Source organism: Lepisma saccharinum, chromosome 18 (genome assembly GCF_977018435.1).
Source record: "Lepisma saccharinum chromosome 18, izLepSacc3.1, whole genome shotgun sequence".
In the NCBI taxonomy this organism is placed as follows: domain Eukaryota; kingdom Metazoa; phylum Arthropoda; class Insecta; order Zygentoma; family Lepismatidae; genus Lepisma; species Lepisma saccharinum.
The window spans coordinates 47601076-47623356 of record NC_139246.1 but is presented as its reverse complement, the minus strand read 5'-3'; the positions used below and the strand labels follow the sequence as shown (position 1 = coordinate 47623356).

General features: G+C 38.7%; 1 protein-coding gene across 1 annotated transcript in view; it reads left to right on the top strand.

The window, feature by feature from the left end:
• LOC146002063 (uncharacterized) overlaps window positions 1-21395 on the top strand; it is a 31980-nt gene extending 10585 nt beyond the window's left edge. The window contains exons 2-4 of the mRNA XM_083139777.1: window positions 8090-8950; window positions 12333-12481; window positions 20610-21395. Coding sequence (XP_082995903.1) covers window positions 8090-8950; window positions 12333-12481; window positions 20610-20772 — 1173 coding nt within the window. The 3' untranslated portion in view covers window positions 20773-21395. The remainder of the gene's footprint in view (window positions 1-8089; window positions 8951-12332; window positions 12482-20609) is intronic.
• Window positions 21396-22281: the final 886 nt, after the last annotated feature.

The window sequence follows — 22281 nt, the reverse complement described above, 5'->3', positions numbered from 1 at the left end:
CTCCCTTCCCTCCACTCATTTATCTTTCATTTTTTACTTTCTCCGTACTCTTTATTTTCCCCATTTCTTCATTGTCTTTTCATAGTCCTCTGGCATCCTTTTCATCTCTCTTGATCTCCCTTCACTTTCTCTTTTTATTAAGATGTTTCAAGCCGTTGTTTTTAAAATTTTCCATGGAGGATTTTTAGGTGGCCTACTGTTTTACGGAAGACCAGAGGCCATATTTTCCCCCCAACAGTGACGCCAATGGTCGAAAGAAATGTCTACATATCTGTTCCGAGAATGATGGGAAACCAAATTGTTACATTAACTTTACAGTAATTGCAATAGGGAACATAGCTACGAATATAAACTCTAGTTAATGTGAAACGAATGGATTTTACAGAAGCGAGACAAAGCTGTAGCCTGAATTGGAAGGTCACCAAAGTCGCTAGAAACTATTGTGAGGCGAAAATTACCGTAAATGTAATTTAATTTTATTAAAGATACATTTGAAATAATTTATAAACTCTAAGGGAAGGCTAAACTCGGTGGGCATAACTCTTTTCAGGGACAATGCATGTCAATTGGCTTTTCACTGGGTGGTATGTGGTCAGCTCATCAAATCCAACGCCGCTATTTCATTTTGCATTTGTATATTCACACCAGGACTGACGTTGTTGCTGTTTTCATATAATTATCACATAGGGATCAACCTACAATTTCATATGTTTCACTATATCCCATAATATACTACATTTTGTAATATTGAGCAGTTTCTCTATCGGAGCCCTCTACTTCTTTGTTTTCAATTTCTCTCCAATTTTGTTCACGATGGCGGCTCACTGAAATTTTGATTTATTATACTTCGCTTTTCTGCCACCTATGGCAAATCTCAACGATGAGGATGAGTGAAGATGTGGTGAAATTGTGAAGAGACATTCACAAAGAACACCCATGCCAAGGCCGGAATTCGAACCCGGGATTCCTGGTGTCGTAGCGCGTTGTGCGCTGAAATTCAGCGACTTTCGCCAGGAATTGAATCCAAGGCGCTTTTCACCACTATTTGGCTACAAAGAAAGGCGGAATTTTCATAAAAGAGTGAAAAGAAATGCGATAATTTCAACTTCCGGTCTTTTTTCTGAGAGGGGGAGGAGGTGGGCGTATATGAACAAAATTGTCTCTTTGTATTAACAGCTCTTTACCTAGAATATGTGGCCTACATGCTGAAAACATTACGGAGCCTTTTTCCAGTGCACACTGAACAAGTGAATGGTGCTAGTGAAATGATAGAAGTTTGATCTGTCAATGCGATGGGTACTGACAGTACGAGAGGTTGCACTTTTGGACATGCAAAGGTCTCGGCATCCTTTGTTTTTTTTAGCAAGTTTCTCTTTCGCACAGCGGCTTTTTCAAAGCATCCTCACCGCTTGCTCCGAAGAGAAGGAGGATAAAAAAAATGGTAATGAAAAGTGCGGAGAGAGACGTCCCAAGGCACCGCAAAACTTTCACGCCTTTCACACAACGCGGAGCATTTGTGCCAGCCGGCAGCGGTCCTTTGCTGAGCAATTAGGCACTTCATGCCCCGTGGAAACGGCGGTTGCTTGGCGGTCGCTCGAAGTAAAACCTCGTAAGCGCAATTGCATGGCACGGTACTCTGTTACACCGCAAGTGCACAAGTGCCGCCTCCCTCTTCCGTGCCATTCCCACGAGATCTTTTAACAGTCAATGAAAGTGACTTTATTTCTTTTTCCTGCCTGAATTCTGTTAGTTTCCTTTCTTGTTTTTCTGAAGTTTCTTTGGCTTCTTTTTTCTAATTTTGAAATTGTTTTCCTGTATATCTTCCTCCTTTTTTCAATTGTTTCTTTATATTACGTACTACTTCATTACTGTCGTACCATGAATAGATTTTCCGCGGCCAACTAGCGAACTAAAGTAGACAGTCATTTGTTTCCCTGCGCTTGTACCGTCGTATTACCATATATATATCTTCCCCCTTACTACGCTGTCAAAAAATTCCAGCATGTTATATTCTATGCCTCTGCTTTCACTGTGTACGGTTTCTCCCATCATGATATTGCAAACACTTAGCTCTGAGTAAAGGTGACAAGGATGTGTTAACGAACGCCTCCTATTTTGGCAACTCTGGAGTAATATGATTACATGGAAAGCAGCTGATTGCATCTACCACGATGTAGTCAATTTTGTTGTTGGAAATTCGACTACAGCGCCAGAGGGTTCATCTCTCCTTGATTGGACATGAAGTTTTTATTTTGTAATCCCATTTTCCGGTTCTTTTTATCCTTCTTCGTAGTGTAGTATTTACTCCTGTTCTGTTTATTTGTCATTCTTCCCTATACTCCTGTTGTTATTTTAGGAGTAAACGTTTCTTCATATATACTTGTTCAATTTGAATTTTTCTTTTCGAGTCATAACCTGAGTTTTTCTTCTCTTGCAAAACTTATTTTCTTTGTTGTTTTCTTCTACGAGATGTTTATTTCCATTAGTTCAGTTTTTCTCTAGTTTCTTACAATTTGCTGTTCTCTTCGTATTGACGGCCTCCCCGATGGCGTATTGGTAACATCATCCCTTCTTCACCATCAGATTCATATAATCGCATGTCTTCTTCCTGGCTGAATTGTATTAAGTACATGACCCAAGTTCGATTCCCGGGTGGGTGATCGGAATTTTCCAGCCTTGTCTCGCATAAAGCGGCTATGGGGCTCACCCAGACTTAAATTAATGGGTACCATGAGGCAACCCTGGGGGTAAAGGTCGCCGGATTGTGGTGCTGATCACATCACCTCCAAAATGGCCAAGATCGAGATGGTGTGGGGCCCTACCGCCCCACATCGCCTAAATGTGCCTTCATGTGTTATATGCACAGGGAACTTTACTTTTTTACTCTGCTTTTACATGAACAGTTCCACAAAATTCAGAACTGGACTCGATTTTGTACACATTTTAAGTTACAAGTCATGTAGCTTGTTATTCGCCGTGTACTTGAATGTGAAGGAAGGAAAAAATTGGTCAGCAGTTGTTGGATATCAGAGCCACGTGAAAAGCGATAGAGAAGCAAGCATTCTTCCACGAGGAACACCTAAACAGAATTTCCTTTCTTACAGATGCGCTCTGTTACAGAATAGCAAGAACTCTCACGTTTCTTGACACTTTTCCACAGGCCAAGAATCCGTAATGTCTTCTGAGAAATGCACATTTCACCTACTTTTCCAGCAACCAAAGAGATCACGTGATGAAGCCAAAGCTCTTCCTGAGAAAGCATCAGAGCATGAGCAAGTAAGATTTCGGCAACAGGAAACGTCGAAAATGGATGAATGGCTCTAAACAATCACACCTACGCTTGGAACAAGGGCTTTCCTTTCCATGCAGTGCTTGTTGTTGGACAACTTAACCTAGTAACATAAGCTCTTTTTTCCTATTGTACCACCATTTCAGTTGTGTTGTCACTATACATTATGAGTGTTGACGTCCGTCGAGTTCATTTTTGGGAAATTCGCATTTTCTTTTGTTCTTTACTCGGCTCTTGCTCTACATCTTACTTTAAATACCTTTTTTTCAAGGTATTTAAGAAAAGATGTAAAGCAAGGGGCGAGTAAAGAATCAAATAAAATACGAAGCTCTACATTCTACTGTCTTTCTTGCCAACTTGTTCAACTGTTTTTTGTAATTGAATTAGGGGAATCCAGTTAAATATCTTCTTAATATTAAGCAGCAACATTAAGAACTCCACGATCACCGTTACATTGATTTCAAAATAACAATGAAATAAATGCAATATCATGCATAAAAACTAGCTTCATACACATGTTACGAGCCTACCTGTAGCCTCTTTTGCAAAATTAACGCCATCTTGTATTGATTCGAAGATATCACCACTCCTGCAGGAGTTAACAGAAGTTATGTAATCTAAGTTTAATGTAATCTAAGTTGCTGATATGTGAGAAGAAATTTTCATACCCTTTCTTCCAAATTCGAACAATTTCTCACCTAGGAAGAAACCAAATATAAGAGATATTTTAGTGTTTTATGGGGAAAAGACCACTTTTGCCTCACGACTGCCATCTGTTGTTGTTTCTTGCATACTATATATCTTCTTCCATAGTTGATAATAGAAGAGAAGAGTAATTTGTTGTAAATAGGATTCTTTTTATTTCGTTAGGGATCAATATAGTTGAAAATGTCACTTTCCTTTCATGAAACCCTTGAAAATTAATTTTAATGCACTTTAGATTGTCTACGTAGTCTATGTAAACTACAACCCAATGTAATCTACGCGTAGATTACGTGTAGACAACGCATGTAGACGTAAACTTATAGTCTACGGCACATCACTAGGGAACGGAACTTTATGTGCTAAAAAACTCAGAAATATTTATTTTTTATGTGTCATAAATGTTGAAAATATGTGATAAAAACAGGAAAATATGTGACAAAAATAAAAACATTTGGTAACAAAAACAAACTATAACATGCATTTTAAACACCTGAAATTAGTTTCTAAATGCTTACCTAAATGCTTACCTAAATGCGAGCTATTTCTTGGAAGAGTTGCAGTGGATCACCATAGTATTTTCCAAATTCTCCATTGTAAATCTGTGACGATTATCTCTAAAAAGCATCTTATATTGTGAGAAGCTCCACGTCACAAGAAACAATTCTTGCATATTTGAAGCATGAAATGTCACTAACGCCGAAGTTTTCAAAAGCTTCCTCTTCCTCTACTTCACCTCACATGCAATTTGGCACATTGTTTGAAAACCTTGGTTTTTCCCCAAAAATTCTGTACATTTAGACATTTAGATCCAGTGAGTTCTTTCAGTTTCGTTTCTACTATACGGACTTCACCAATGGAAGCTGCCAAAGTGTTCGCGGACGATTCAAGCTTTCATATGGAATTAGAGAGAATGGACAGGTTTGTTGAAATGTATGCCAATTCGACTTTTAAGGAGGGCTCCATCAACAGTTCTTGCAGAATTCTTCTTTGTTGAGATCATTTACAACAGATACAATTTTTTTCAAAGTTCTGGGCATAACATCTGCATCGCGTAACTACAGGTGTAGGGGGAAGGAGAACCTCAGGACATTTTTGTTTAAAAATGTCTATTCTTCTAGGCGACTTGATAAAAACTTTCTTCCCATTTGAAACCAGTTTATCGACATCGGGATAAAGAGCTCTTATCTTTTCACATATTCTATGCAATGCATGCGCCACACATGTAATGTGCACCATTTTGGGGTAGCTAACGGCAAGACCACTGCATGTAAGCTGCAGCATCTGTCAAGAGAAGAACATTGTCAAATTTTATGCCTTCTGGCCACAATAGCTGCATTGCTTCATTAAAAAGCCTTGCTATCGTTACGTGTAGCCAGCCCCAGCTACTTACAGCTATTTTCTCCCAATAGGATCGTAGGCGAGGTGCCAGAAGTCTGGCAGCGAGGGTGTTCAAAGACAAAACAAACCTAGCACTCTCGATATGAAAGAGGTGCGGAGAATAAACATTTTTCCTTCGAGGATTTCGAGGTAGATGAAGTCAATGAGCGATTTTATGTATTTAAAATGAAAATTCGCAAAATATGTATTTACATACAGAAAACTGGAAAATATGTGTTTTTATGTAAAATAAAATTTGCTGTGTTGACATATAAGGCTATGATGAGAATTTTGGCAAAAATGAGGGTCTCTATCTTATCGCAGAAAAAACATTTATTTACTTAAAGTTCCTTTCCCTACACATCACTGCTTGATACCCAATCAACGAAGTAGACGAGCCGGTGTTGCGCCGTGTAACAAACTATATGAACTAGAGGCGACTAGTGAAACACTCATGCCTTGGCCTGATCTCTGACCGAGAACCACTGAATCAGCGCATTTGTCAGAACTACTTTTGTGGTCTCGCCAGTGGAAACTTGAATTGAATCCTCAGAAATACTCCTGCCTCACCATTCCCTTAAAAAGGATCAAACTGATCTCTCTTTATACTCTCGAAAACAGTCCCATCAAAAAGGTTTCATCTCAAAAAGATCTTGGTGTTATCATCGACGAAAAGCTAAACTTCAATGACCAAATTACATATATTACTAAACGAGCCATGCGTCTTCTTGGTATTCTGTACAGGTCCCCTGGAATCCAAAACCAATCAGCCATTAGCATATTTTTGAAATCCTTTATCTCTCCCATTCTTGAATACTGCTCCCCCATCTGGACTATGGCTTCTAAAACTAATGTTTCCAGGATTGATTCTGTCCTCAGCTTTCTCCTCGCAAATGCTCGCCATAGAATTCCTTCCCTCAGACACATCCATAAAACAGATATTATGTCTATTTTGAAGATCCAGTCACCACATACTCGTCACGAACTAGCAGACATGAAACTTTTGCATAAAATCATTAATGGCAAAATTAAAACCGAATTCCTAGTCAACCAATTTCATCTACGAGTACCCGCATGGCCAATCCGCAACTTAAAGCTCCATCACATTCCCCAGTGGCGTATACTGGGTTAAAAACCTGGGCTATCGCACAATATCATAGTGTTCGAATGGACAAAATATTGCTGCTGGGGATGTTGTTGTTTTTTTAGCTCATTTGGGGTGGGGTGTTTGAAGTGATGTGGTATTGTGATTAAAAATATATACCTCATAAATAAAATATGGAAATGTACACTATGTCAGTAAGGAAAGAATTTAAGAATTTCATTCTTACTTGCATAAATAAGAGGCCCATATTGTGAAATATTTACGTAGGCCTACATACGAGAATAAAAATGAAACTTCTACCTACCTATTTTCACGATTTGAAGTTCAGAGCCTCCTTGTTGGCACAGTGGTAACGTCGTTACCTTATAACTAAGGGGTCCCGGGTTCGATACACGGTGGTTGGATACCACTTTAACTGTAGGTCCGATCCCCATTACCTTATCTGCGCATAAAGTGGACATAAAAGAAAAATCCACAACGATTTGAAGCTTATCGTCATACGTAAGCCAAATAGACAGCTTGTTAATTATGACCTTATTTCAGTTCACTACACAACACAGCATATATCATTCACAAAAATATAATCCACTCACTACTGTATTCACACGCTGCCTCTAAATAAATTCCACGCACCAAGGAACCCTTAGGGACCATTCGACAAGATCTAGACTAGAACTGGTCCTTCATTTCGGTAATTTTTAGATTCACTCAAAACCATTCCCGGTCAGCCGACAATTTTCTCCTCCCCATTGTAACTCTAGTTGTTTGAAGGTCAACGACCTCTTTTTCAACTCGTCTGCAAGCATTCAATGATGCCCTGCCATATACCAGACTTTTCCCTTGCCTGCGATAATTTGGCTTCAAAATTCCCCGTTTTTGGGAAAATTACATGCTGGAAAAAATTGGTTTGCAACGTTGATCCAGACTGTTGACGAAGTTCAGAGGGAATTTTCCCGTCATATTCAACCCTGTTCCTTCTCCTGTAACAGTTTGTTTCCGCAATTTGCCGTTCCTGGGGAAATTACATGCTGGGAAAAATTGATTTGCAACACTGATCGAGTGTTCCTTAAGATAGCTCACCCCGTGGAGTTGCCCGCCAGCAGCTTCGCGAATTCAAAGAAAGCGGGCAATGTTTCCAACTCCTAAGAAATCCGGTTCATCTTCTTATTGAAGTGAACAATTTTATGCTCATTTCTGATAAGATTTTTTTCTGTACTTTGGTCACTGAGTCTGGGCTTTGCAGATAGCCTAGATAGCCCTGAATATACGCCCCTGACATTCCCGTTACAAGGCTTCTCTCTTACAGCGGTCTATTTACTATAGGCTCCTCCACTTCTATAATAACCTGCCTGTATATACCGATATTTTCTTGTCAGAACACACTTTCCGACAATCGCTAAGAATGTACGTGTAAAAATTACTTTTTTTTCGTCTGCCATCTTGTAGTGTCTTGTTTTGTTGTTGTTATTATTATTTTATTTTTGTTGTACAGTTTCAGCATAAAATGGTCTTTCAGTACTGTATCTGAAACTTTAAGTAAATAAATAAATAAAGATATATATATATTAAGTTTGGCGAAATACTGATGGTGATTTGTTTGTTTCTCTTTGCAGTTGGTGGTGGCCTGTGTGGTGTCTTTGGCGGCCGGCAATCCCCAGTTCTTCCCGATTTCCAACCTGAGGCAGTACTTGGAGCACAAACGACAAACGGCGCTTCGAGACTCGGCGATCGAACAGCAGAAAACGGGGCGAGGCACCACAACGGGTCCACGGGAGGTGTACCTGGAACCTTCCCGCCCTGTAACCGGACACCCGGCGTACAGGGTACCTTCCCAACCCTCGTCAGCGTCTAACCACCCCGTCGAGAATCTTCAGCATCCTTACGAGTCAACTGTGCTTCCCAAATTGTCCCTGAAGCCTCATATCCCGACGCAGACCGAGCATACCCCGGTGGACCGCGTGGGACTGACCACCAAGGACGTTCGACTTCAGTTCCCCGATCCCGAATTCGACGTCACGAGCCGACCTGCTTACCCTAAGAAGTACTCGTCCTACCAACCACCACCGCCAAGAAGGGAGAAGCCTGTTTACGTCGGCGCCGACGGCGTCACCAAAGTTAAGCTCCTCAAGAAGCCGTCTGGGTACAACCCAGAAGTACCACCCTACATGACCCAGAGTCACTCGCATTATCCCTTTCAATTCACGAAGCACGCTGAAATACCTGACCAGCATAGGCCTTCTCATGAATTTCCTGTTCAAGCACCTTCTGACGTTCTACGACGACAGCAATATCCCGAGGAAAAACGCCTTCAGTCGTCGAAGCATGGCCCCCCCGCAGGCCCCTCCTCGGGTGTACAGACATCCCGTCCTCCTCGCGCGCAGACCTGGAATCCCAAGAGCCAAGCGGCCATCAACCAGAATCCGCAAATACACGATCTCGTTGCCAATACGTATGGGGACAGGCGCGTTCGGCAGGTAAGTCCTTTATTCATTCCATAAATGTCGATGAAATGAGTAGACTGGGTTGTTAAAAGTATAGGAATCCATTAAATTCTAATGGGTTCTTTTGGGTGCAGTAACAAGACAGGAACCTCTTTTCTCGCATAATTTAAATTAGGTCCAAGTTGCGAAGTTTCACTTCAATACGGAACTTGAAATTGATCCGGAAGAAAGGTTCCAGGACCGTATTTAAACTGATTCGCAAAAAATATTCCTCGGCCGTATTTAAATTGATCAAGAAAAAGAGTTCCTGTATGTTATTTAAATTGATCCGGAAAAAAGTTCCTGTACCTTATATAAATTTATCCGAGAAAAAAACGTTCCTCTACCGTATTTAAATTGTTCCTGTACCGTATTTAAATTGATCCGGAAAAAGGGTTCCTCGACTGAATTTATATACTTTGAAGATAAAAAAGGTTCCCTACGGTCCAGATTCCATTCACGCTTGCTGATTTTCTCTCCTAGACCGGAAGTGAATTTATTAAATGTTCCTGGACGTTTAACAACCTGAAAATAGTTTTTACAATCAGTCGTAAACAAAATATGCCATAAGCAATCCATTTCCTACTGACTCGTATTCGATGTTAGAACTCTTAATAAGAAACCTCGCACATTCAAACACATAAATCTTCAATCAATTCTAAGAAGAAAAAGATCAATTACGTTAACAAGGAAAGTAATAATTAGGGAACGGAACTTTATGTGCTAAAAAACTCAGAAATATTTATTTTTTATGTGTCATAAATGTTGAAAATATGTGATAAAAACAGGAAAATATGTGACAAAAATAAAAAAACATTTGGTAACAAAAACAAACTATAAAATGCATTTTAAACACCTGAAATTAGTTTCTAAATGATTACCTCTTAGCGAGCTATTTTTTGGAAGAGTTGCAGAGGATCACCATAGCTTTTCCAAATTCTCCATTGTAAATCTGTGACTATTATCTCTAAAAAGCATCTTATATTGTGAGAAAGATCGCTACACGTCACAAGAAACAATTCTTGCATATTTGAAGCACGAAATGTCACTAACGCTGAAGTTTTCCAAAGCTTCCTCTTCCTCTACTTCACTTTTCAAAACACGTGCAATTTGGCACAAAGTTTGAAAACCTTGGTTTTTCCCAAAAAATTCTGTACGTTTAGACATTTGCACTCGTGCGTTAGATCCAGTGAATTCTTTCAGTTTTGTTTCTACTATACGCGGACGATTCAAGCTTTCGTATGGAATTGGAGAGAAAGGACAGGTTTCTTGAGATGTATGCCAATTCGACTTTTAAGGAGGGCTCCATCAACAGTTCTTGCAGAATTCTTCTTTGTCGACATCATTTACAACAGATACAATTTTTTCAAAGTTCTGGGCATAACATCTGCATCCAACCAAGTGCCTCATCGCGTAACTACAGGTGTAGGGGGAAGGGGAACTTCAGGACATTTTTGTTTAAAAATGTCTATTCTTCTAGGCGACTTGATAAAAACTTTCTTCACATTTGAAACCAGTTCATCGACATTGGGATAAAGAGCTCTTATCTTTTTACATATTCTATGCAACGCATGAGTCACACATTTAACGTGCACCATTTTGGGGTAGCTAACAGCAAGGCCTACTGCATGTAAGCTGCAGCATTTGTCACGAGAAGAACATTGTCAAATTTTATGCCTTCAGGCCACAATAGCTGCATTGCTTCATTAAAAAGCCTTGCTATCGTTACGTGTAGCCAGCCCCAGCTACTTACAGCTATTTTCTCCCAATAGGATCGTAGGCGAGGTGCCAGAAGTTTGCCAGCGAGGGTGCTCAAAGACAAAACAAACCTAGCACTCTCGATATGAAAGAGGTGCGGAGAATACACATTTTTCCTTCGAGGATTTCGAGGTAGATGAAGTCAATGAGCGATTTTATGTATTTAAAATGAAAATTCGCAAAATATGTATTTACATACGGAAAACTGGAAAATGTGTTTTTATGTAAAATAAAATTTGCTGTGTTGACATATAAGGCTATGATCAGAATTTTGGCAAAAATGAGGGTCTCTATCTTATCGCAGAAAAAACATTTATTTACCTAAAGTTCCTTTCCCTAGTAATAATTTTAGTTTCTTTGTACAGTCACCGACAATAAAAATGGGACATCTAGATCCTCGGTTCCCTGCAACGCGTTGTTAAGTGTGTTGCCTAACTCTACGGCGATTAGTGGATTTCAATAGCACATTTTCAATGGCAACTTCTACCACCCCAGTAGAGTTAGGCAATACATGTAACGCCTTTGCAGGGAAGCGAGAATTTTAGGATATAGGTGTCCCACTTTTATTGCCGGTGACTGTACGTACATCCTGCATTTATATCTGACTGCAGTGGAGCCACTAAAGAACTTCCCTCAGATGGACTCAAGTGTGTACGAAATGTTTTCCGCCGAAATCTGCTTTGTTGCTAGCAGCCTTGTATATTTATATTTTCCTATCTCTAGTTTTTCTCTCTTCCCCCGTTCCTCTGTTTTCCTTAATTTTCTCTATCCCTTCTGTATCTTTTTCTTTCTCCATTTTCTTTCGTCCTCTTATTTATTATTTCCTCTGTTTCTTGCCGCCTTTGATTTGATGATAATTACATGATTTTTCAAAGTAATAGCTACATTAAAAATCTTCTAATATATAATTGATAAGAACTATAACACCATTAAGCCTTGTTTCCACGATATGAAAAACTCAATATGCTGACTAAGGCGGAAATTTATTTTATTTTAAAACATAAACTAAACGTAACGTTTCAACCTTCTAGCAAGGTCTTCTTCAGACTTGTACTTGGTTTAGTTTATGTTTTAAAATAAAATAAATTTCTGCCTTGGTCAGCTTATTGACTTTTTGATAAGAACGAAAAATTATCGAATCAACATTCATTTCAACAAACTTCTGAAAAGCAAGATACAAATGTCTGTTACATGCAGGTGAATATATGGCTTTTGAACTGCAAGTATTACGTAATCAGAAAATTCTAAAATACAAATTCAACTAGCGCGAGTTGAACATTACAGCATTTTTATACATTACGAAAATGAACAGTACTTCAGTATATTAACGGTATCAAATTTCAAAATAATAATTCACTGACTGGGTGTGTCGAATAGAAAAGTCTTCCTAGAGCATAATGAAAATATTTGATAATAATATAATAGTTTACTTGTATTAGCTAATAATAATTTACTATTATTGTTACCATTACCATCATGTTTACTATTAAGTTTTATATCTATGTAATGGACCACTCCTTCAAATATTTACAGCGACATCTTTGCATATCTGTTACGAGGCTACAAAGCATGGATTTATTCATATACACTGTTGGCTAATGGGCAATGTAATTTTCAGAGTGCAGCAGAGACAGGCTTTTCGCCGGCGTTTTCGGGTGGTGGGGATCTGAGCGGTTCCCCTTCTAGCAGCGGAGACAGGGTGGAGTTCCAGATACACGGACAGGAAGGTCCTCATTCCTACCGATTCGGCTTTGACACCGGCAAAGGGTGAGTAGTACTGTGTAGCTTGACGTAATGACAATAAATAAAAAGAAGCACGGTATTGTTGTTGACATCTCTAAAATACCATGTGCCATCTTGTCTATACCCTGTCCCTTTATCTCTGGAGCAAGGCCGCGCATAGCGGCAGAGCAGGGGGAAATCGAGTGGGCAGAGCGAATCAGTACACGCTGCTGCGGAGGCTGATAACTAGAGCCCGGAAGTTCAGGCATTTATTTTCGTTAAAATAGGCAGGCAAAAAGGCATTTATAATGTGGAAAATAGGCACTAAAAATGAAAAAAAGGCAAAATAAACCGAAAAAATGGCACATTTGGAAGTCGCTTACTTTTATATATAATTTCTGGCAACATGTTAAAATCTACATTGGGAAGAGCATTTCAATTTTCTCCGTCTTGATTGCACATAACTACAAGGTGTTTTTTTTAAGTTCTCAACATTCATTGATAGTCGTCTGTCAGAGAGAATGTTTTTCATAATAGAAAATGATCTTTCTACTTCGACAGAAGTTATTGGAGCATACATAGAACAAGCTAATGTAGCTGGACTCATTTCGGTAACAGCATTTTCACCTTTTAGAATATCACAAATTGTTTTCAATTGTTTCAAGTCCTTATTTGCACTCACTACCCGTTTGCACTTTTCCGCAACAGCTGACCCCTTTTCTCCTGGCACTTCCATCATCTGCTGCATAGATTCCTCGAAGATTTTCATGGATGCTACAAGAGTCTCACCTCTTTTTTCTAGCTTTGTAATTGTCTCTGGCAATGCACCATACTGTGCAAAAATAAACGACAGTTCATTCTTCAGTTCTGAATGGCACAGGAGTTTTTCACTTCGCGAATTGAAGCCGCTTCATTTTCTGGATGAGCATCGATCACCTCACTGATTTTTTCAAGGTTGTTAGCATAATATAGCTGCTGATATCCAGGTTCCTCATCTTGTCAAGACTGGTTGCGGAGGAAAACTAAGCTCAGGCGTAACTTCCTGAAATTTTCGGGTTCGAGAGGGAGATTTCAGAAATACTTATCTTCTTTGTGTTCGAAATCAACCTCTCCACTTCAGCAGTCAATCATGCACAAGGAAATGTTAACCGAAAGGCAATATCCTAACTCAGCATGAAATACTTTTTTCTCACACTTTTCTCATTCAGCAATGTTGAAACATGCGTGAGTTCAATATTACTTAAATAAGGCGAAAATTATTCACGTAATAAACGGAAGAAAAATAAATGCCAACATTTTTTTTTAAAAAAATGGTCAAATTTCATTGAAAAAGGCAGAAAAAGGCATTATAATTAAAAATAGGCAGTGGGGTCCCAAATAGGCAAAAATAGGCAAAATGAAAAGGCTTCTAAAACATTCGAAACAACATAAATAACGTATATCCGGAAAAATTTTTATCAATATATGCAGTAAATAAAAAGAGGCATTTTGCCAAACTTCCGGGCTCTACTGATAACTGTAGTCGCTCCCCCCTCCATGCAATCCCGTTCCCTCTCACGTGTTCATTGGTGTAGCCGTCTCGCGCCACTACTTGCGCAGAGATTTGTTTTCGTTTACTTGTTCCAAAGATACCTTGGACAGAGTGTACCTGGTTGGAATATGATCGGCAAAAATGTACTATTTAAAGAGGTGTCGTTTCCGAAATTGTGGTTGAGCTCAGATACTTGATCTGCGCTGCTTAAAGTTCTGAAACATGTGACAAACGAGTTCTGCATATGTGTTGTCTCGCTTCAGATGAAGTTCTAGTTTTTAATTTACGTTTGGTAAACTGTTAAACTTCTAATTTCATGCATTTTTTTTTATGATTCACGGATTTATCTGCAAATACACGTTCTACATCGCGGGCCAAAAGACACGAACGGATGCTATTTATAGTGTAATAACATATTAGTGGGAAGTGAAATTGACGTAAAAATTGCCGTAGGATGAGAATAATGTTTATCTACACGCATACATTTGTAGTATGTTTTCCGATAGAGGCCAGTCAATCCCAATACTCTGGCTAGGAGTTCGAAATTCAATTAATTCGACCATTGAGAGCTTCACTGATATTAACATAATCTTGTTCTGTTTTACTCTAACGTACCTTGATAAGTTCAGTACAGTTTCAGCACTGGTTACCGCATTTTCTCTCACAATATTACCTGTTATATTATATGTTATGTAATATAATATTATATCAATATTCGATCGTGACTTTTAGCTCACCCTGTAGTCGCCATATGAGATGATATTTTTTAGTAGTTCCTACTTTATTTTACCACTTTATCACTCTGGAGGGAAGGCTTAATAAATGGATACCTGAGGGCAACACTGGGCCGGAACGTGGTGCTGATCACATCACCTCCGCAAATGGCCAAGATTGTGAATGTGTGGGACCTAACTTCACACCCTCCTCCTCCTGTATGCTTTCACGGCATGTTCCACAGTGTAGCCGTACTTTCTTGATCACTTTATATAGCTTTCCCTTATGCGAAGGAATCACGTAAATAGTACTACTGTAAATCTTCTTGTAAGTATCCGGTTAACTTTAATGAAAGATACAGACACTTTCATTCACTGCATTGTCTGGAATTCCATTTTTGGAGAAATACACAATTTATTTTTCCATTCCGCATATTTGGTAAAAGGAATGCGAATTTAAGCAGGCATAACGAATTGTTATAGATAAAAATGAAACTAGATGATTGAATGTAAGACTTTACTTTTACTTTACTTTCTTCTTCAACGTTCGTTTCGCACTCGAAAGCAAGGAATTTGAATTTTATTAGCATGCGTAATATCCAATGTGATTTTATCAGTGTGTTGGTGACAAACAGACCAGAAACGACACGCAATGGGATCACCGAACTGCGGACAGTTTAACCAACGTTAATTGGTGCTTATTTTTATGTCAATAGATGGAGCACTGAATCAAGTCAGAGAAAACTGATAATAAAAGAATAACACTGCCTACTATCACAATATTTTGCTACTGATAAAATCCATTTGTACACAGTAAAAAATGTGGTGCAAGGTAACACCAAATTTGAACATACCGATACTGAGCCTTGATGTATCAGGACATTCCTTGTACTGCTTTTGTAAAATTTACCATTGTCAACGGATTACCTACCAAAAACTATCTGATGGTCGCAACTAAGAGTGCATAGACACTTCCAGCATTTGTTAATGCAATTTTAGCAGACTTTCTGTAACACTGTGATCAGTCCTGAAAGGATTGTACGGAATTGCAATTTCTTATTTACAAGTACAATTTTTAACTGAAATTTGCTTTTAATATCTTATTTCACTTCTGATAATTTCATCATACTACCTCATCTAATCTCATCTGTAATATTGTGGGTTTTCATTACATATTGAAGTTTCGGTAAGATTTGTTGCCATGCCTTCTTATTTCTTAATTCGGCCTTTTTAACATGTCTTTATCTTTTCTTTTGTTTTGGCACAGTTATTCATTTTGCAAAACTGTAGTGCAAAGTGAGCTTATGGCATTGCATATATGGATTGATTTGCTTTATTCTACTTCGCTCTTCTGCCACTTTTAGCTAATTGCGAAAATGGGGATGAGTGATGATATGATGAAATTAATGAATGGACATTCGTCCATGCCCAGGCCGGGATTCGAACCTGGAACCCCTCGCGTCGTAGTGCGATGTGGGTGGCATTGCATAAGCCTATATGGAGTACGGTTTGACGAGAGAGTTACTTTATATTAATACTGTACATAATACTCAATTGTTGCAAAGTTTTCATGACTAATTTATCCCAATTGTCGGCCATGTGTACAATTTAGTGATGATTTGGATTAGATCGAAGAAGTGGTGCAATCTTGCAATACGTTATTTATCATCACCACAGCACGTAACACATACCTAATATCCTGATCTAAATTTTGGCGGCCATTTTTTATTCTTTATAGGGTATTAGGTTTTGAGGTAAAGTTCGGATACAAATAAAATAATTGTCTTTAACCGGAGGCAAAAATTAAGAATGCCAGATTGAGATATGCAAATGCTCGCCAAAACTAGCACTTCGGAGACATAAAATAATGGAATTTGGAACTTCGTGTAAAAACGGTGTCAAGATGTAGGACAATGACTGCCAGGAAGTATGCATTGAGACTGACGCCTGAGGGGGCGTTCCCGTTTCGATGGCCGTTGGATGGACCTAGAGGAAAGTTTTAGAGAGCAGCATCTGCCACCTACAGCGGTGAACCCTTTCATTTTCTTTTGTTCTTCGAGAATGTAAAAATTCGAGGTCACTTTCCGAGTAAGTTTCACCGTATCCATACGCTATGCAATACATGCTCATTCTTCTTCTTGCTTTTGAGTTTGAAAGCTTTATCTGCTGTCTCCTGTAACGAAGTGGTTGGCGTGACGCCCTATGAGGTCAAGGATCCTATTCCTAGGTTCGAATCCCGCACGCAGAGCTCAAAAACGCATGACAATGCAATTTTGGTGCAACACCCACTCGTCTACTTCGTTGATTTGGTGTCAAGTAGTGTATTTGGTGTCTACACCGTTTGCACTACGTTCTAAAGCGCTGTAGCGTGTGGTGTATGGTCACGTGGTGCGTGCTAACTAATCAAATGAACGTTTAAAGCAGAGGCAATTGTTGAATCTTCTGGACTTGAATATGGCTATTCATCTACTTGGTTGAACGTCAGTTCCTTGCACCAACCTGACACCGGGGTACACCTTCACTACATCTAGAGTCAAAACGTGCAACGAACTAGACGGGGCTATTAACACAGTTAAACGTGTAATTTTGGTTCGTTTGAAATAATTGTGTCTCACGATCGCAATTGATGTATTTTTAATTCATCACACTGACCATCAGCTGGTAAAAGTACCCTTTCATGCATTTCAGTGTATATTTTGATGCACTGCAGGTATATTATTAGCAGTTTGTACCATTTAATGTGTTAATAGGGTCAATGGTGCCATTTGGCACACTGTTGATTCTGTTTGTGGGTAAGGCATTTTGTAGAGGCAAATGCGAAATTTTTAAGTTCACTTTATATTCAGATAGGTTAATCGGGACTTGACCTAGAATTTGAAGTTGAATCGGAACCATATCACACGAGCCTGCACCAGTAATCGAACCTGGAACCTCTTGAATATAAGGCGTTATCACCTACGGCATGTATATGTGCTCCTCTCATTGTGTATTTCATCATATCACAACTCATTTAGTTGTCGAGACTAACCTTAAAAGTTGAAAGAAAGACAGACTAACAAAACATGAAGTATTAAGCTGTCCATATCAGCAAAGTTAATTGTTGGGTAATCTCTTTCCTTAGTAAATTACTGTCACTGGTATTATATTAGCCAGTTAGAAGTTCGCTCTCATTCACACAGTTATCCAACTGATTTTTATTGCCTTTGAATCAATTAAGATGAGTTCCTTCTGCGAATTACACTGTTGAAAGTTACCATAATAATCTACCGTAAAGATTTAACAGTCTGTCTTTTAATTAAAAAACAAAAGACAAACTGAGACGCAACCATTTTTTACGTGAGCACATATCTCTGGGGTGGATAGAATGGAAAGAGAGCATGGCGTCCGTATTCACCTGGAATATTGATCTGTATTTTGTAAATACATTATTGTTATTTAACGTCGCATTTCTGCCACTTTTTATTAATCGTGACGATGAGAATGAGTGAAAAATGATGAAGGTATACTCGCAAAAAACACCAATGATCAGGCCGAGATTCTAATCCGCAAAGTTGGACGTCTTAACGTAATCGTCCATCGAACCTGTGCTTGGAATATAAAGTACATATATACTCAAACATGTTATGCATGTGTGCCTATGGTACAGCATTGAAACATGTAAGAAAGATTTTCTAATTTAAATCTGAATATATATAATTATTATAAATTACAAATGTGTATGCACCATAAATATATTTTTAAAAGCTGAATCCTTAAAATAACATTTATTAGGTTAACTATGTAACAGTCATTAAAGAACGGCAATGATCATTTTTAGTGCCGTTAGATGTCAGCACAAATTGATGGTCTTTGACCATAATTTATCCAGCCAACTTTTTGCAGTATAACTTTAATTATAAAGATTCCTAAATGACTTTTGAACAAAAATCAATAAAATCTCAACTATTAGTCTTTGACTTCCATGTTTAAGAGAATAAGTGGATTATTAGAGTTGAAACTCACGATATATTGTTTTCCATGGACTGATATGAATTCTTGTTTAAATTGTATCAGACGCTAATCCCGGCCTCCAATAGCATAAGAGCGCGGGCACATTTCAAGAACACCCTCCAATGATTAGCTGTTTCGAGCGCCTGCCATGACGCGTAGGAAAGGCAGCCTCTTGAGTGACCAATCACGTCGCCTAGTTCCTTCACGAGGTGAAACCGAAGCGCTCAGGCCGGAAACTACAACGACTCTGGTAGAATTAACCATTTTCAAAATACTTCTCGACTATTTTGTTGCAGTGAATTCAAATGCTGCCTCTGCCCCTGCCATTAAGCATTGATGAATAACACGTACTCACATAACCCTTTCTGAGTCAGTTCACCCAAAATGCAGAAAGTTTTTATTTTGCAAAAACGGATAGTAAAATTAATGAAGAATGTACCCCTCTCAAGCCCGACAAAACAATTTTTTAGTGAATTTGAAATATTTCCTCTTCCATGTGAGGTAAATACTAGAAACATTGTGCTTTATTCATAGAAATTCTGAAATGTTCTGAAAATAATATGGATGTACTCAAGTACAGCACTCGTATGCTCCATCCACCGTTCAACTGTCCGCACATGTAAAACATAAGGTGGTCTAGGATTTCAAGGAGTAAAACTATATAACAAGTTGCCAGAGGAATTCAAGAATCACAATCCAACTAAATTTAAAATTACAGTAAAGTGCTTGCTAATGAAACATTTGTTTTATGACACAGAAGATTACTTAGATCACATTTTCCATTAATGGACATTAACTTTAATACTTTCTTTTGGTACTACATTACTTAGTAACTTTCCCTAAGTACAGTAGAGCGTCGATTATCCGAACGTCGGTCAACCGAACGACCGCTTAACCGAACGTGACTTAGCTGCTCGTAAGCGTGTAGGCGTGCTTAGACAGACCAAAATAAAGGATTTTTTTAAACGTTAATTTTGTGTATTGTGTGTATTGTTCATGCAAAATGCGTATGTAATATGTACATATTTTTGTTTAATAAACTGTACCACATACTATATATTCCTACTAAAGTTGCCTTTGTACGTTACTTTGTAATACTTAAAGAGATGCCTGTTTTTATGAATAAATTTACTGTACAGTACTTCTTTTTGGCAAATAAACATGTACAGTTCGATTATCCGAACAAACCAGTTTTCCGAATACCCATGTCCCCCAATTACTTCGGATAATCGACGCTCTACTGTATTATTGTTTTTACATATCTCTATATTATTGCTTTACTATTTTAATAGATATAAGTACAGGGTTTTCCAAAAGTTCTCCCCACATTTAAATTCACTATACGTTGTAAGGAACAGAGATATTTAAGTGAAATAAAGTTTGAACTTCACAGCAGTCATTAAAGTTTTACCTGGCAACACTGCATACCTGTCGTCCTGATCGCCACACCTCCAACTGGACACAATTCACATCGATGAATTTCTGCAATCTCGGCCTGAATCCGAAATGCCAGCGATGACTGCAGATATCTTTGCTTTGAGGTCATCCAGATCTCTTGGCTTTTCCGCGTACACTTCCGTCTTGACATATCTCCACAGCCAAAAGTTACACGGAGCCAGGTCCGGCGACCTGGCGGGCCATGATGTGGGTCCTCTGCAGCCAATCCACCTGCCTCGTGAATCGACGCCATCTTGGAATCACCTGATCGCTCGTAGTCACGTGATCCTCTCAACGCGCAGTGTTGTTGCCAGGGAAAAAATTAAGGACTGCTGTGCAGTACGAACTTTATTTCACTGGACTATCTCTGTTCGTTACAAAGTTGAAGTGAAGTTTAATGTTGAAGGACTTTCTGAAAAAGTGTTAATTGACCTATCCCACATCATAGTTCAATTTGTACTTGTGTGATCAATCAATCAAACGTATCTATTTCTATTTCCAGCCACAACAGGCAGTTCAGGTACGAGGAAAGGGACAGCGAAGGCCTTGTGAAGGGACGCTATGGCTTCTATGACAAGACAGGGAAACTACAGGTTGTAAACTACTCGGCACATCCGCATCACGGCTTTCAAGCAGATGGCAACTTCGGAAAATACCCCAACTAGTATCTACGGTACAGTGACATCCATAGCTGCACCTATTTATAGACATCCTCATCTAGCTACTGACATGATGCCATCAAACAGGACACATCACATCGTGTAAACTCAAATAAGATTTTAATCTTGCTACAAGATAGTAATATTTATTCTTCTCTCGAATTTCGTAACGATGCAAACTTGGAGTAATTAAACCAACCAATGTTTCATTCATAATAAAGATGATAAACTTATGAAAAACAGTTAATTACGCTGCTATATTAACATTGTTACATCGTTAGATAAGGTATATATACTTTAAGAGAACTGTTATTAGTGTATAAATGTATTTATTAATAAAATTGTTTCGTTAAATTAACTTATTCCATGTTCGTGAGAATGCAATTTTAAAAATGCATTCATTTGTTGTTTTTGTTTGCTACTGAAATAGTTGCTAATCGACTCCTAAAAGTTGTCTGTTAATGATAGGAGATGAAATTGTTTAAGAACTATTCGAATAGAAATCTACGAGATGTCTAGTCTCATTAACGTATTGTTGTTGTTGTTACTTTAAATATTACAGTAATACTTTTATAAATATGTATTTTATATATTTTTATTCTTGTTGAAAATAAACCATGTTGTTTTTTTATGATACTCTTATTATTTTTACTAATTTACATGTTATAACACATATCACCTACAAGCAATCAGTCCTTCGCCCTGGCATGTCTGAATGTCACAGAAAAGCACTATGTATGGTTACATTTTCATTTCCTTTACATTTTAATATACAATTCTCAATTCTCAAATATGGGGCAGTGCGTATCGGTGTTGTTTCGTTTTGGCAGCCTCGAGTTCTCGATCATGTCTCGAGAAGCATCGAAGGGGCTAGTCTCGTTCCGTCTCTATTTACAAACAATTGCATCTGTCTATTTTGACAACATGCCTAGCTTGGATATTCCTTTCGTCTTTTTCGTTCTTATCCTACGACCAGTGACGTGCGGTGACGTCGACACTTGGGGTAGCAGTCTGTGGCGTGCTTAAGGGGGGGGGGTTGGTGTGGGTCACACCCCTCCTCCCTTTAGGGCCAGTATTCCTACAAAAGAGAAGAATATCAATAACAGGAAAAGATTGCAAAATTATGAATGATTGATTGATTGATTTAGTTTATTTTACTTCGCGTTTTGTGCCTCTTGGCTAATTTGCGAAGATGAGGATGAGTGATGAAAGGTTGAAATTGATGAATGGACATTCACAAACAACCAAGCCCGACCGGGATTCGAACCCGGGACCCTTGGCGTCGCAGCGCGATGTACTAACCGCTCGGCCACAGGGTCGGGCAAATTATGAATGAGTACTATAAAAAAAAAAAGTACACGTAACCCCCACCCACATTCGAAAATAAAGAACCACTTGATTTGTCTCTAAGCCAGAGATCCTGGGTTCGAATCTCGGATTGGCGATTTGTGTTCTTTGTGTGTGTCCCTTCATCAATTTTGTCGTACCAAAGGTGGCGGAAAAGCGAAGTAAAAT